We start from the raw sequence: 14,980 nt of genomic DNA, 5'->3' as shown, positions 1-14,980 counted from the left end.
GAACCAGTTCTGGTTCAGCCCTAGAAGGAATTTGGATGCTTTTATTAATCCAGTATAAAAAGTGTTCCTGGTCTTACTCATCAGTGACCTTATACTTGACTTTTCCATGTTCCTGTACTTGCCCTGTGTTTGGTATCACTTTGCTTTTTACAGCTGCTTCCTGCCATAAGAAATAAGTTTATTTTAAAAACAAACAGACAAGACAAACCTCTTCGAAGTTTGTGGTGCATCTGCTGCTGCACAAGAGGTGAAACCATTTCTGTATTTTGTTCACTCTGGGTGGAGGCTTCAGAGTCCCTTTTTCCCCCATTCCAGTCTCTTTATTGCCCATAAAGTCAGGGATTAATGGTAAAACGCAGCTCAGGGAGGGGAGCAGAGAGCAGAGGTTTCCCAGCTCCCTCCCTTGGTGCTCAGCAGTTCTGTCCTGTGCTGGACCAAGCTCTGCACCCTGGCCTGGGCTCAGGGCTCTGGGCCCTGACAAATTGTCACCAAATGAATCCTTTAACCGTGAAGAGCCATCAAAGTTTGCAGCTGTGCAGGGGGTGTGGCACAGACCATGATCGGCCATCCAGACAGAAAGGTGTTCTTTGGGGAAAAACAAGTCACAAGTCAACAACCAGCTCTGCTTTTAACCAAATTTTATTGTAAATTTCTTTTGAAGGACATTCTAATTATTTACAAATTATAAAATTTACAATTAAAAAAGAAATCAGGATCATAATCATTAACTACAGCAAGTCCAGTTTTGTGAAAAAATATATTCAAAAATTAAATATCAAAAGAAAGTTAAGTTCATTATTGAAAAAAACAAAACCACCTTCCATAAATTATTTTGCAGAAATGCTCAAGACACTGCAGAGTATTTGAACACCTTTGCTGACAGTGGCTTTGGGTGCTTGGGGTGCAGCCCTGAGGAGCTGCCGGGGCTCCAGGGCTTCGCTCCTTGCAGGGAGGGGCGGGAGCTGGGGCAGCTCTGGGACCATCCCGCTGCTGCTGCCTCATTCCCGTGCAAACACCACACCTGGAGTGCAGCAAAAAAGCAGAAGCGGGGCCTGCCCCGGGGTGTGGGGCAGAGGTGGCAGCGACCCCTGAGCCCCCCTGAGGTTCCTGCAGGCCTTTGCCTGGCAGCACAGGGGCCCCAGGGCTGTGCCCACCCTGCTCCCTTCCCTCAGCCCAGGGAGGAATTCCTTCCCCTCTGTCCTGACACAGCTCTGCTGCCCTGGAGCCTCCTGTGCACAAAGGCACAGGAAAACCCCCCTCACCTGCCCCCAAAGCCCCAGTGCCACAAGGGGACCGGGCAGTGCCACTGGCACTTCCCACAGTGTGCTGCACCTCCCAAAAGAGCAGCTGGAGAACGCCCAGAGCAAACCAGTGACACAACAGTGCCAGCAGAGTCACTGCTGATGAACACAGGAAAGCAGCCACAGGCTCCCACCTGCAGCCAGGGCCTCCCTGTCACTGCCAGACACAGCTGGGATCTCACCTTTGACTCTTCTCCACTCCTAGAGGGAAAGTGATCTTACTGGCAAAATATTGTCTGTCTCCCACTCCTGGTTTCTTCTGTTTTCTAAAATTTTCATTTTTGTCAGCAGCTGCCTGTAGCAGAGACCTGTTCTTACAGACACACCTGTTCTTAAACGAACACATGTGAGCAGTAGTTCCAGGCCCCTCCCTTTGCTTGGAATTACAGAAACATTTACAGCTACAGTAGAAAATAAAATCCAAAAGCAGACCAGAATAAACAGCATTTTCTTGTGGCAATGAGCTACAGCAGGCAGGTTCCCACCCTGATTCTTAATAGTATTTTGGACATTAAAAAGCAGACACTGTTCTAAAATATTCCTTATTGATAGTTGTGTTTATCCTGAAACACACCTTAGGCCTTACCTGGCCTGCTGTGCTGCATTTCCTTCCACAGCCTCTGCCACATTATGCTAAAGAAGAAACAGGCACATTCAACAGCTAAAACAGTAACAGGAGAAGCAAAGCCACAAAATCAAACCCCTGTTAGTGCAGTGGAAAGCAGATGCTGTGTCACTTACACCAACCCTTGTTTGGGTTAAGATTGGCTAACTAAATTCCACTCTCCTGTACCAGCAAGCCCAAACCTGTCAGTGCAGAGAGGTCACCTCTAGAACTCTTTCCTTCTCCCCTCCTCACCCCAGCAGGTACCACCTGATGCTCTCTCAAGGGTCAGTTCCATGGTCCAAGCTGCTCGGGAGTGGTGGAGCTGGATCAAACATGGAAACGCCCTCCTTTCACAAAGGTTAAACTGGAACTGGCACCTCAGGATCAGAAAGGCACTTCACATATTCCTGTGCTTTGGTCTGGTCTCAGGGAAAGCGCCAGCAGCTCTAGGAAGGATTTCCCAGCACTCACTCACCTGGCTTAGCCTTGCAGAGGCAGTCACAGGCATGTGTCTTTTTGAAAAAACCTTATTATTCACATTATTTCTGAATGCAGTGGTTTAATTCCCGTTCAGTGGACCTGCCTGAGGGAGGTTTTTCTGCTGCCTGCAGGAGCAGGGGCCCAGCAGGCTCCGGCTGTGCCACAGCCCCATCTTCTGTCTGGTTCCGTGTCCCCGCTGTGCCACAGCCACTGCTCCCTCCCCGGCCCTCAGCAGTGGCGTTTTTGCTCCCCGGCGCTGCCGCTTTCCCAGCCTGAGCGTTTGCTGGGAATGCTCTGTGGGCTGGACTGCAGCGAGCAGCCCGAGGGGCAGTGCCCGAGGCCGTGCAGAGCTGTCCCCCCCAGCGTGACCCCAGCTCAGATCAGCCGCTCGGTCGGGGGCATCTTGATCACGTTCCACATTTCCACTCGGGCCCCGTCCTTCTCCTGCCGGCTCGGGCTGTAGGTTCCCTGAGTCGCTCTCCTCCTCTTCATGGCAATCGCCGTGGCTACGGCCAGTGCGAGGAGCAGGGCAGCCCCCGCGGCCCCGACTGCTCCCACCACGGAGGAGTGGCTGAGGTGCGCCCACACTCGCTGCTGTGGTAGAACAGGGAGTTACTCAGAGCTTCCACCAGGACGCAGCTGCACCTCACCCCCTCAGGCCCCAGTGCCTCCCTCAGCTGCGCTGGGCTGACAGCGCTGCAGGGCAGGAGCTCCCCCTTCCCCTGTCCCGCGGAGCCCAGGGCATGCACAGGAGGCTGGTGCCCTTTCCTGCCCCCTCTGCCCTCCATGCACACCCAAAGTCCAGCACCTGGCAGCTCCAGCACTGGCCCAAACCTGCACGGTACCCATGGGAATGTCTAACAGCAGCAGGGCATTCAGCACTGATTTATACAAGGATTTTGATCATTCCTGACAATTCCCTGTAACACAGGGCTGTCACAGGGAGGTCACAGCTGCTGTTGCTGTTGAAGACTCTGAAAACCTCACACACCTGAGCTGAGAGAGTTTGAATGTTTTCAGCTGTTGACAAACCAGAGCAGAATACACAAACCAGCCACGACCTTGCCAGCTCCTGAGTGGGACTCAGGGAGCTGAACCTGCACAGGTGCCTCGGGTCACCCTGCCTTGGACAGCAGATTTAATGTGCCTCTCCTGCCTGGGAGGGGACAGGAGCCAGAGCCGCTTCAGCCCCTGCTGAGGTAGCGCTGGGCAGCCCGGGCAGGGCAGAGGGAGGGCAGAGGCTCCCGTGCCAGCCCGGCTGCGGTGGCGCTGCCTGCGCGCGATGTCCGTTCTTGGTGAGCGGCCTTGGGGGAGCGGGGAGGGGGTGGCTCTGCTGCTGCCAGGGCTGAAGAGCTCCAGGTGCAGGCAGACCTTGCAGGTGCAGGCCTGGGCACGGCAGGGCCTAGATCAGGCGCTCTTCGGGCGGCACCTTTAGCACACTGTCCATCTCCAGCCGAGCTCCTGCCACCTCCTGCTGGCTCGGGCTGTAGGTCCCCTCGGACTGGCGCCTCTTCCTTGCCGTGAGAACCATGAATATGAGAGCAATACTGAGGAGCAGCACAGAGCCACAGGCTAGAGGGACAGCTACTTCAATTAGTGGGGAGGGGAAGAGAGCACCTGGAGTCCCTTTCTGTAAAAGAAATTAATGGAGAAACAATGAAACCCCAGCGGTTACAATAACTGCAATAACTGACCAAAGTGGTCGGATTAGAGAGAAAAAGGTTTTTAGAAAAGCAAAAAAACAGCACTTTTTCACAGCAAGACAGCCCCTTAAGATGTAAATGCCAGTTTACTCAGCATCTACAGTGGGAGTCTTTCAAGGTGCCTTCTTATCAATATCAGACTAAAACACACAGGTGGCACTGGCAAAGTTGTGACCAGTGTTGCAACACAAAACAAAAAAAAACAAAAAACCACAAAAACCAAAAAACAAACAAAAAAACAAATCAACAAACAAACAAACAAAAAAAAACCCAAAAACTTTAAAGTTAATGCAGAGTAATGTGAATTTTCAGTAACCCCAAAAAATTTCTCCAAGCAGGGAAATGATACTAAAAAAAAGTTCAATGATGCCTTAATGCCTGTAATGGCAAAGCAGAGAATTGATTAAGCTGTTAAACTGTGAAACAGAATTGCAGAACTTGCAGCAGGAAGGGGAAGATGTTGAAGAGGTCAGGACATGGATGGGAGATGAAGATGGTAAGAAGCCCAAGTACTGAGGAGGGAAATGAGAATTCCCTAGATTCTGGTGGAATCAAGGATGGCATGGAAGACAACAACATAACTAAAACAACTGTGGAATTTTTGTCATGAAACAAAGTTTTAAAATTACAGTAAGCTTAAAAATAAGATATTTCTTATTGCTAGCAATAGTATCGGCCACCTTACAGCTAAAACCAAAATAATTCAAGCTGGATTATTTACAGTTTTTTGATGCCATTCAGTCTGTGCTCATGTCACAGAGCAAAGAAGGAACATTCCCAGGGGATCTGGAAGCCCTTCTGCCCTCTTCAAGTGCCTGGAGTCCGGGTGGATTCCCCGAGCCTGTCCAAAGCCGGCTGCTGGGCAGGGTTAGTTCAGAGCATGCGGGTTTAGTCCTGCACCACCAGGGGCCAGCAGGGCCCCCGAGCTGCTGCTGTGGGAGCAGAGAGCAAAGGGAGCTCAGCTGAGCTCCAGCTGTCCCTGGTGGCAACGAGCACCATCCCAGCCCCTCCCTGCCCCACCAGGGCGGGAGGGAGGGAAAGGAAAGAGTGAAGAAAAACAAGGGGAGGGTGATGAAAATGAATACAAGGAATCCACAGAAATGTCCTGGGACAGAGCAGATAGAGATGCCTGAAGGAGTTTGTGCATGCAAACTGGAAATGTCAGGGTGACCTTGGCACGTGCATTAGAGCCCTGGGTAACAGCAACAGCAGCAAACCCTGCCTGGCACGGAGCCCTTTCCATGCAGGATGGGTTAGTACATTCCCAGGTTACCCAAAAAGCTGCCTGTCCATGCAACAGCTTCCCAGAGAAAGCAGGGGTAGGGATCCCACCTCCCCCCAGGAAGGATCCCAGCCCCACCCCAAACACTTGGATTATGCACACAGGATGGGCAGCTCAGGGACAGGACTCAGCTTTTCACACAGAACTGAACCACTCTTGGCCTGACTTCATCCAACCTCCCTTCTCCAAACATCCATTTCTACTCAGATGATCTTTGGAGAGGGAAGGTGTTTAGTAACTCTTATCCAAGATAAAACACCAAATGAAATTCCACTCTCCAGGAACCTGGGTCAACTGCAGGAGTTGGATTTCTGTCCAAAGAGTTGTGCAATCTATGGAGATGTGCAGAGACAGCCCCAAAAGCCATATGGCAGCACATGCAGATACTGAGGAGCATTTACTGCAGTTATTTATGTGTTGGAGACCAACAAGCAGCAGCACTGCAGAGAAAAACACCCATTGAGGATTGCCCAGCTGTGCTCTAGGCAGGGCAGAGCAGGAAGGGCCCAGCAGGGCGCAGGGACGGGCAGTGCTTACGTTGATGTCGCAGCGCTCGCCGGTGAAGCTGGCGCTGCACACGCACTCGTATCTGTTCTCCGAGTCCTGGCACGTGCCCCCGTTCTGGCACGGGTTCGGGTCACACTCGTTTATGTTGATTTGACAGCTGGAAACAAAGTGTATTAGAATTGTCATATATGTTCTTGTGCCATAGAACACAAGATCATCCACTCTAAAAAAGCCTCTTTTGTTTGAAAACGCCCATTGCAGCTTCTCCAGGTGCTTTCTCTGGAGTCAAACAACTTGAAATTCTCCCCTGTTCACACCAACCCTCCTGTTGTGGTTTCTATGGCACTGAGGCCAGCACAGGTCTCCAGCACAGCCTAGCGTGCTTGAAAAATCTTGGAAGCAGTTCTCACTGCAAAAACTGGTGTTGGCAGCTGGATGATCTGAAGCCTCCCTCTGCTCCAAGCAACAGCTCGTGTTCCCATTAGGAGCAGCTGTTTGACTGGCACAAGGACATGGAGGCGGGTGAAGCAGCACTTACTTCCTTCCAGTGAAGCCAGGCCTGCAGGAGCAGTTGGCTCCCCAGCTCTCGGTGATGCACCTGCCACCGTTCAAGCAGGTGAAGTTCTTGCCACACTGCTGAGGGGGGAACGGCCACCTGGGGAGAGCAAGGGACAGCCTTAAAGCACTCAGGTTCTGGGGAAGGGCAGAGGGTTCTGGGGCTCAGGGGGAATGGGGCTGGCAAGGGTCATAAACACCGTGCTTGGTATTTCTAGGAAGTGAAAAAGGGAATAGTCTCTGAAATCATCTGTAACATCAGAGTATTCCTTGGATCATGCCCTGGGAACAAACAGGAGCTCTATCAGTACTCAGACAGGCCTGTTCTTGCTAATGAAAATATAGGCAGGGACAGGACACTGCTGGAAAAGTACAGCCAGGCCCCAGGAAGGATAATGCCAGTAGCAGGTAACTGTCCCAGCATGCAGCAGGAACAACAGGAAAATCATCCTGGATAGATCAGATAACTGAAATGCAGCTGTGTCAGTATTTAACTTCGTGTTCCATTTGAACTGGCACAAGATGTTTTGTTTTAAATCAGCATAGGAATATGGCAGAGGGGAATCAAGTCACAGAGAAGATGGACATCTTGGGGAGTGCTAGAAGGAAACGACAACAGGCCAGAGTATGTGCCCTTCAAACAGCTCTGAAAGGTAGCACAGGGAAAAACCACATCAAAAGGAAGAATCCTTATCCTGTACGAGGCTGAACCCCTGTCAGTGAGGGACTGGACCTGGACAGCACCTTCCAAGTCACAGCAGAATTTAGATTCTTTACCTACGAGATACTTGCAATGAAAAATTTCCCCAAAGTGTCCCAAAGTAAAAGTGCAGTTTATGCAGAGGCTCCCCTGCCCCTGTATCAAAGCAGCCCCAGCACTTACTCGCAGCGAGGTCCGGAGTACTGCGGGGGGCACCTGCAGGAGTACCCGTAAATGCCGTCCACGCAGGTGGCTCCGTTCAGGCACTGGTGCCGCACGCAGTCGTCCACGTTGATGTCGCACCTCTTCCCAATGAAGCCGCGGAAGCACTCGCACTGGAAATCTGCCACGGCATCCACGCAGTCGCCGTGCACGCAGGGGCTGGGCTGGCAGTCGTCGATGTTGGCCTCGCAGCGCGGCCCGGCCCAGCCCGCGCTGCAGCCGCAGCGGAAGGCGTCGAACAGGTCCTGGCAGGTGCCGCCGTTGAGGCAGGGGCTGGAGGCGCACACGTCGGCCCCGGAGCAGCCCAGCCGGACGCTGCTCGGGCCGGCCCGCAGGAACTGCTCGGCCTGCGGGTACGGCTGCTGGGGCGGGAAGGGCAGGAAGAGCCCCCCAATGTGCACCCGGCCCAGGCAGCCGGTGAAATTCTCGGCCAGAACGACCGAGGCGTTGTTCTTGAGGAAGTCCAGGTTGCCGGCGCTTCCCTGCAGGGTCACGTTGACCGAGCCGTCCCAGCGGAGCAGCCACCGCGAAGAGAGCGCGGCCGGCTCCTCCATGGACACGGAGACGCTGTGCCAGGCCCCGTCCGCGACGGGCTGCGGGCTCACGAAGCTCACACCCTCGATGCTGTTCCCACTCCTGATCTCAACAAGCAGGGAGGAATTCCTAATGGCTACCTGGAGGGAATCCACCTCTTCCACAGCCCGAAGCAAAACAGCATCTTCATCTCTGGTTCTGAAGTCCAAGTGGAGGCTGCTCAGAGTTCTGGTCACTAATGTGTTGGTGGTAAATTCGATGGCAGCATAACTATCGAATGTTGCATTAGCCAGACCTATAAATAAAGGGGGAGAGCACGAGGGATTTCAAAGACAGCTGGTGTCCTGTTTGAGCCAGACCAATGGCACACCCCTGGCAGGTTCTCTCCCTAAGAACCCCTAAGCTTAGTGTGAGCAGGATTACAGGCGAGCTGCTGGCAGCCTTAAAGCTCTTCCTGTTTACAACTGCACCTCCTGTAGTAACATCCAGCTCTTAGGCAGCAATTTTTACTCCTCAGCTGTGCTCTGCCACACCCAGGGCAAGCCCACAGAGCCCAGGCTGGCTGCAGCAGCATGTACCTGGGCACCACTCCGTGTCCTCCTTGCAGCATGTGTTTGCAGTGTTTTCAACAGCACAAACTGGGAACATTGATTAGAGACAGGGAATGGGGGGGATTTTACACAAGCAGGAGAACAGAACTTACACACATATCCTGCCACAACATCTGTGCAGGTGGTGCCTTCAGGACATGGGTCACTTTCACACCAGACTTTCTCTTCACAAAATTTCCCAGTGAAATTTGCTGGACAGCTGCAATGGAAATCATTCCAAGTGACAATGCATCTGCCACCATTCTGACATGGCTCAGACTGAAAAACAAAACAGGGGAATTTAGGGGCAGAGTAATTAATCTTGAGGTCTAAGAGACTTTGGTAGAATTGTGAAGATGAGCACAAGCAGCATTTGAATCAAGAGAGGAGGGAAATGGAACAATGACTCGAGAGCACTGAGGGAAGCACAAGGGTCTCTGCACAGGAAACTCCTGAGCCCCTGCTCCCCCTGTGCATAGCACTGACCAACAGGAACTCCAGCAATTTGGCAAAGAACAAGGCACAAAAGCACAGGTGAGGAATGGATGAAACAAACTGTGATGCTCCCAAGAAGCTCCCGAAATTCTGTCACCAGAAGGACACCCTAACACCACAGCTGTGACAACACTTGAGAGCACCATAAGCAAGAAGGGCAAGACTAGGGGGTATGGCCTCCCCATGAGCAGGTGTGGCACAGAGGAGAGCCAGGCTCTGATCCAAGGGCACATGGAGACAGCTCCTTCAGCCTCTGCTGTTGAAATGGCAGATTCCTGGGGAAGAGGCTGTTGTGCAACTGGAACGGGATGAAGGGAGGGGCTGGCAAGATTACAGGTTAGGGAGGGGAGTCTGGAACCTACGTGGGCTCAGCAAAGTGGAGATGGCAGCACAAAAGCCACTGCCCAAGTTCTAAAACCACAAAAACTACAGGGGAGCTTGAGAAAGCTCAGTGTTTAAATCATGTGTAGCATATTGAGTGAGGTGGGAGCACAGAGAACCATATGTTCTTCAATACATCAGAAACCTCCTCTTTCTGGTATCAGCAACGGTCAGACTTCTGTGGAATAACAGAACTACAGTGAACCCCTGCACACACAGGGACAAACACCACACAGCACATACCTGGCAGGTGTCATCAGAGATGCAGCCATGCACAAGGTTTCCAGCTTGAGTCCTATTGAGTTCCTGTGGTACACTGTCATTCTCCACCTGGAAAAACTCTATCTGGTGGTTGTTAAGTTGGATGTCCTGCAAACAGCCCTTGAAATAGCCTCCCCACAGCTCAGCACTGTGGGGGTTTGGGTGCCCCCCAATGAACACCTCAGAGCCAGCTCCCAAGGCTTGTGCTGGCAGCTGCCCCAGCTCCACCAGCGTGTCTGACTGCAGAGCACCAACAGAGCCTCCCTGGAAGGACAGGGCTATCAAATGTCTTCTCCCATCAACCACATTCCCTGGAAAGGTCACAGTGTCCGCAGGGGACGTCTCTATGCTCAGCTGGCCATCCCTCAGGTACAGGGTGAGGCAGGGGCCTGTCCCATTGCAGGCCTGCAGTAACAAACCATCGGGCTTCCGGCTCCGCAGGAAAAACGAGAGGTTGAAGTCTGCCCCAAGGCTGTCAGAAAGGGTGAAAGAGGCAAAGCTGGTGGAATTCTCTAGGCCAAATGTTGCTGCTGGGCGCTCTGGAAGAGAAAAGAAACAAACTTCAGCTCAGAGATAAAGGGAATGCAGCTGGCACGGGGATGCAGCTCCTTAGGAATGGGGCAAAGGTCTCCTCTCAATGTTTTCCACGTGTGCCAGGGTAATGATGCTCCTCCCCACAGGTGTGTGACACTAAGAAGTAGGTGAATGTGTCCTTGCTTCCTCTGGAGGACACAAATTCAAGTATCCAAGTAGCATGAGAGTAAAATACAGGTCTAGCAGAGCCCTTGCCAATCCAGCAGATTTACTCAAGGACTTTCGAGATACAGAGTTGCTTTTAAAATTTGTAAATTTGGTAACAGCAGTACATGTCATATTTAGGGCTCAGAAGAGTTGAAAGAAAGCCTGATACTAATACAAGCCTTACAGCAGCAAAAAAATGCAAATAGATATGATTTTAACTCAAAATGGTCAAAGAGCTTCCTTCAACAAAGCAATATATTCCTATTCATCCTCAACTCAGAAGCTCAAGATCAACTTTTTACAATAAAACAACTTCCCTGTTAAAAGGTGATGTCAGAGCCTCTGGCTCTACCAGGAATAACCTGCACCACAAAACTGACAGTCATTCGTGCAGGAGCAAACAACAGGAAAGAAAATCCACAGAGGCTTTTGCTTTCTTTTTCCCCCTGGTCAAACAGAAAGTCCTGTTTCCAGAGCTAACATCCATCCAGTACCTGTGGAGCTGGCAGGTGTCAATCCCATGGCACTTACCATATGAGCACGCTGGGCCTCCATAGGGCCTGGCACAGTCACACCTGAAGGTGGCCCAAAGGTCCACACAGAGCCCTCGGTGGGAGCAGGGCTGGGACAGGCACCACTCGGTGCGCTCGCAGCCCGGCCTCGCCGGGGACGACTGCCCCAGTGCCAGATCCGCCGGCAGCACGGCCTCGGCGTCCACCTGCAAGTCCTCCAGGCAGCCCACAAAGCCTTGCTGGCTCTGTGTGTTGTTGGCCATGGGATCCTCAGCACCTCCAATGTACACATTCAGGAAGGCTTGTGGGATCACAGCAGCGCTGGGTGGGACAGGAGAGCTCTGCAGGCAGACCCCGGCCTCACAAGAGCCGTGCCAGAGCTTCAGCTGCACCGTGCTGTGCACAACAACTTCCACCTTGTGCCACTGGCCATCGTCCACTCTGAGCCCCTTCAGGAGCAGCGGGTACCCAGTATCCTCCCTCTTCAGCTCTGCATGCAGGATGCCATCCAAGAGCTCCAGGAACAAGTACTCAGCCTCACGGCCTCGGTAAAAAAGGACAGCGCTGGGCAAAGTGGTTCGGAAGCGGAGGGACACGCTGGCCCCTCCCGTGCCCCTCCTGCTCTCAGTGTTCTCGGGCAGCTCAATGAGGAGATACCCTCTGGAAGCAAAGGAAAACGTTGTTGGTGTGGCGCACGTGGCATCATAGAAACCAGGCTGGCACTGGCACAGGTGGCCGTGGCTCTCAGCTTGGTAGGTTGGGATGCACAAGGCCTCGTTCTGGCAGTCGTGAGTCTGGCACCCAGTGAGCTGGACAGAGCAGTTCTTCCCTCCCCACACCATGCCATCCTGGCCAGGGGCACAGTGGCAGGAATAGTCAGCAATGCCATCCTCACAGACAGCTCCATTCTTGCAGGGACCCTCCTCACACTCATTGATGTTAACAGCACATTCCACACCTGCGAAGAGATTTAGAGATGGGATCTCACCTGGGACTGGGACACCCTCCCAGAGCCTGCCAGGCACAGCCCTCCCCAGTTCTCTCCAGGGAGCAGCTGCCAGCAAGGAGCCCCACACTCACTCACAGGGTCCTGCCCATGATGCAAGAGCAAGAAAACCAAACTTCTGTGTCCTCCCAGGTGCTATTTATTTATAGAACTTTGGTCTGTCAGCCCAAATCCCCCCACCAACTGCTGTCCTGGCCCAAGCTCAACATGCAGAAGGTATGGAAGGACCAAAACAGCCAGACAAGGAATTTATGCATTTTTCTTAGTAGATTTGGTATGTTGAAAGGCCAGGTATGTCTATAGATCTGACTGGAGCATGATCCAGGCAGCAGTGTTGCAGACAGCAGTAAAACAGGAAGTTACTGGAAAGCCTCAGTTAAAAAAATCCAATTCCAAGACGACCCACCAGTTGTAAAACTCACAAAACCCAATTCATTACCAAACAGCAAACACAACGTGCTCCACAGGCACTCTGCCATGCTGGCACTAAGCTGATCTCAGTTCTGCCCAGTCCTGCAGAAATGAACTGGGTGAGGTCCTGCACTGCCGCTCTGTCTCTGGCAGCACATGGATCCCTATGGGGCTCAAGTAAATTACCAAATCTGGCTAATGAAAATCTGCTGTCATTTTCCTGAGCATCCCAGACTGACAGAGGAGCCCTGAACCAGTTCACTTTATCTAGCCTATAACATTGGTTTTCACTAATCTTCAGAGACAGTCCCACAGATAAACCAAGCATGGATTATCCCAATCTAATAGCATTACACCCGATCCAGCCAGCGAGCACAACGAGGGCAGCAGGAGGAAAAAGAAGGAATTCACACACAAAGGAGGGGAATCAAAACACAAAGGACATTTGTAAAGAAAAGCCACTAGACAGAATGTGCATGTCAAAGAGATTAGAGAGCTGCCTGGGCAGAGAGATGAGGGGAGATGGGGCACTAGGAGCACTGGAGCTGGACTTGATGTGTAATTAAAAATAAAAACTTAGCAAAGATACAGGCTCTTGAATATTTGCAGTGATGGTTTATCCCCTGAGCTCTGCAGAGAGATGAGCAGCAGCTTCCAGCTCCAAACTGATTGTGCCAGTGTAGGGACAGAGCTCTGGGAAGCACTGAAAGAGAAATGCAAGGCTCTAGCTCTGCACTTTCCAGATGTGCCAGAGCTGTTCTGTAAGCAACAGCAATCTTCAGCACAGGCCTCTTCCTCTTACTGTTGGGCTTGCTCAGCAGAGGAAGAGCAGGGACAGAATTGAGATTGCAGCACAAAGCTATGAAGGAAATGTGTTGGAATAAACAGAGTATAAGGGACATCACCGTGCCCGGGGAATCCCAGTTTGGGAGAAGACAGGGTGGGTTTCTTGGAGGGCTCTCCAAGCTGCAGGAGACAAGTGTGCAGTCAGATTTAAGGGGGGAGGCTGTTGAATAAGGAAAGAGGTTTGGTACAGTCCCAAATCCTAGAGATGCGGCTGTTTCAGATCAGAGTTGCTGATATTTACCAAGACAATGAGGGGAAGATAACATTGGTTTGGATAACAAAAGGAGAGATGCCGTGAATTTTTGCATTTCTGAGAAGGCTGGGAGGCAGGAGAGGCCCATTTTCCCATTCCACATTCCCAGCCTGAGCAGGTCCCAGCTCTCTCAGCTGCAGCAGCTCCTGCCTGGGCTGTTCCTGCCCCCAGCCCCTCACACGGGGTGGGATGGGGGTCCCCAGGGTGGGGCTCATTAAACATCACGCTTTCCCAAGGGAGGCAGCTGGTTTGATTTCTTAGATTATTTGTTTGCAATGGGTGAAAAGTAGATTGCACAAGAGTTCTGGCTAATGACAATTTTTTTTTCCTGGAAGACTTACTAAGCAGTTATCTGGAGCTACATCACTGCAGTTTCCAAAAGTACAGATCATTTCCTGGATATCTCTTATTCCAATCTTGTCCAAGACATGGACAGTTGTGTCTTTGCAGACCCACTGGGAAGTAGATATTAAGAAGTTGTTCAACACTAATTGTTTTTTCTAAGAGCAGTATAGGCATCCCTTTTCAGGTTTATTAAAAAAAAATAAACTGGGGGATGTGACTCTGTTCAACAAAAACAAGTAACAAAACCAAGTTATTCTCCTTGTAAACAAGTAGTACTCTCCTCTGTTTGCTCTAAATTTCATAGCTGAAATGTTTACTTTTATTTGAGCCACCAATAGTAAAAGCAACCAATCTGATTCATTACACCATTAGGAGACTTTCAAAGGTTTAATGAGTTCCTTATCTAGTTAAAGACTAACAATAGCAAAGCAGTGGAACTTGTTATCTGAAAATCAGACAAGTGGTATCCAACAGGCTGCTATCTGGAGTCAAGGATTTCAAACATTCCCTTAATCCAGCAGTGTCTGAGGTAACAGCCCCAAGCCACCAACCCACAGGGACCGGGTCACAAACACTCAGGAGTGGCTGAGTTTTCACAGCCTCCAGTATATTCAAATATTCAAATACAAATCCTTCCCCACGTTCAGGGTGTTACAGCTGTGTGGGAACAGTCCTGTTCTGTAGATGCGAGTGTGATTAAATCCACACAGCTCAGCACTGCCTGAATGGAGGGAATGATTTACTGGCTGCTATTAATAAGCAAAGAGTCATTGTATACAGTCTAAGAATCATATACTTCAACAGATACATAAAATAATAAAAGAATAAGCACAAATGAAGTGAAATATTCTAATTTAGCTGTCAGATATCAAAAAACCTTGAAGGACAAGGTCTATTCCTTGAAACACGGGAGTTCAGCAGGGCTGCCCGGCCAGCACTGCCTTGCCCTCTCCTTAAGGCAGCTGAATTCCTAACGACCTTTCCCTGCTGCATCCCAATTAGGGATTGTATTATGATTATCAAAAGGGAAAAGGAGGGGAGGGAGAGGGGGTAGGCAGAGAATTAGCCGCCACAAACGGACCCCGACACAATTCCATTTGCACAATTACCGCCATTTCCATGGCAACCCCCGCTCTGCCGCTCTCCCACCGCGCTGCCGCTCGGGGCGAGGGAGCGGGAGGGGCTGGGGAAGGCACCGACCACCGAAGGGTGGTCCTGAGCTACAGCCGCTAAACCTGCTGCTCCACA

The 14,980-nt window shown here is 51.3% G+C and overlaps 1 protein-coding gene across 4 annotated transcripts in view; it reads right to left on the bottom strand.

The window, feature by feature from the left end:
- Nucleotides 1-621: 621 nt before the first annotated feature.
- Nucleotides 622-14,980, bottom strand: part of CRB2 (crumbs cell polarity complex component 2) — a 53,896-nt gene continuing 39,537 nt past the window's right edge. For 2 of the 4 annotated variants that reach the window (XM_054516913.1, XM_036394146.2), the window contains exons 7-12: nucleotides 10,891-11,829; nucleotides 9,601-10,157; nucleotides 8,595-8,760; nucleotides 7,319-8,186; nucleotides 6,419-6,535; nucleotides 3,926-6,037 (exon numbers count right to left, since the gene is read on the bottom strand). In XM_054516913.1, coding sequence (XP_054372888.1) covers nucleotides 5,605-6,037; nucleotides 6,419-6,535; nucleotides 7,319-8,186; nucleotides 8,595-8,760; nucleotides 9,601-10,157; nucleotides 10,891-11,829 — 3,080 coding nt within the window. In that variant the 3' untranslated portion in view covers nucleotides 3,926-5,604. Of the gene's footprint in view, nucleotides 2,983-3,925; nucleotides 6,038-6,418; nucleotides 6,536-7,318; nucleotides 8,187-8,594; nucleotides 8,761-9,600; nucleotides 10,158-10,890; nucleotides 11,830-14,980 lie in introns of those variants that run through there. The other 2 variants (XM_036394147.2, XM_036394148.2) reach the window with 2 other exon arrangements.

This window comes from Molothrus ater, chromosome 20, assembly GCF_012460135.2.
Source record: "Molothrus ater isolate BHLD 08-10-18 breed brown headed cowbird chromosome 20, BPBGC_Mater_1.1, whole genome shotgun sequence".
NCBI classification, from domain to species: domain Eukaryota; kingdom Metazoa; phylum Chordata; class Aves; order Passeriformes; family Icteridae; genus Molothrus; species Molothrus ater.
Note: the sequence above shows the minus strand (reverse complement) of the source record. Positions and strands in the feature narration are given on the sequence as shown.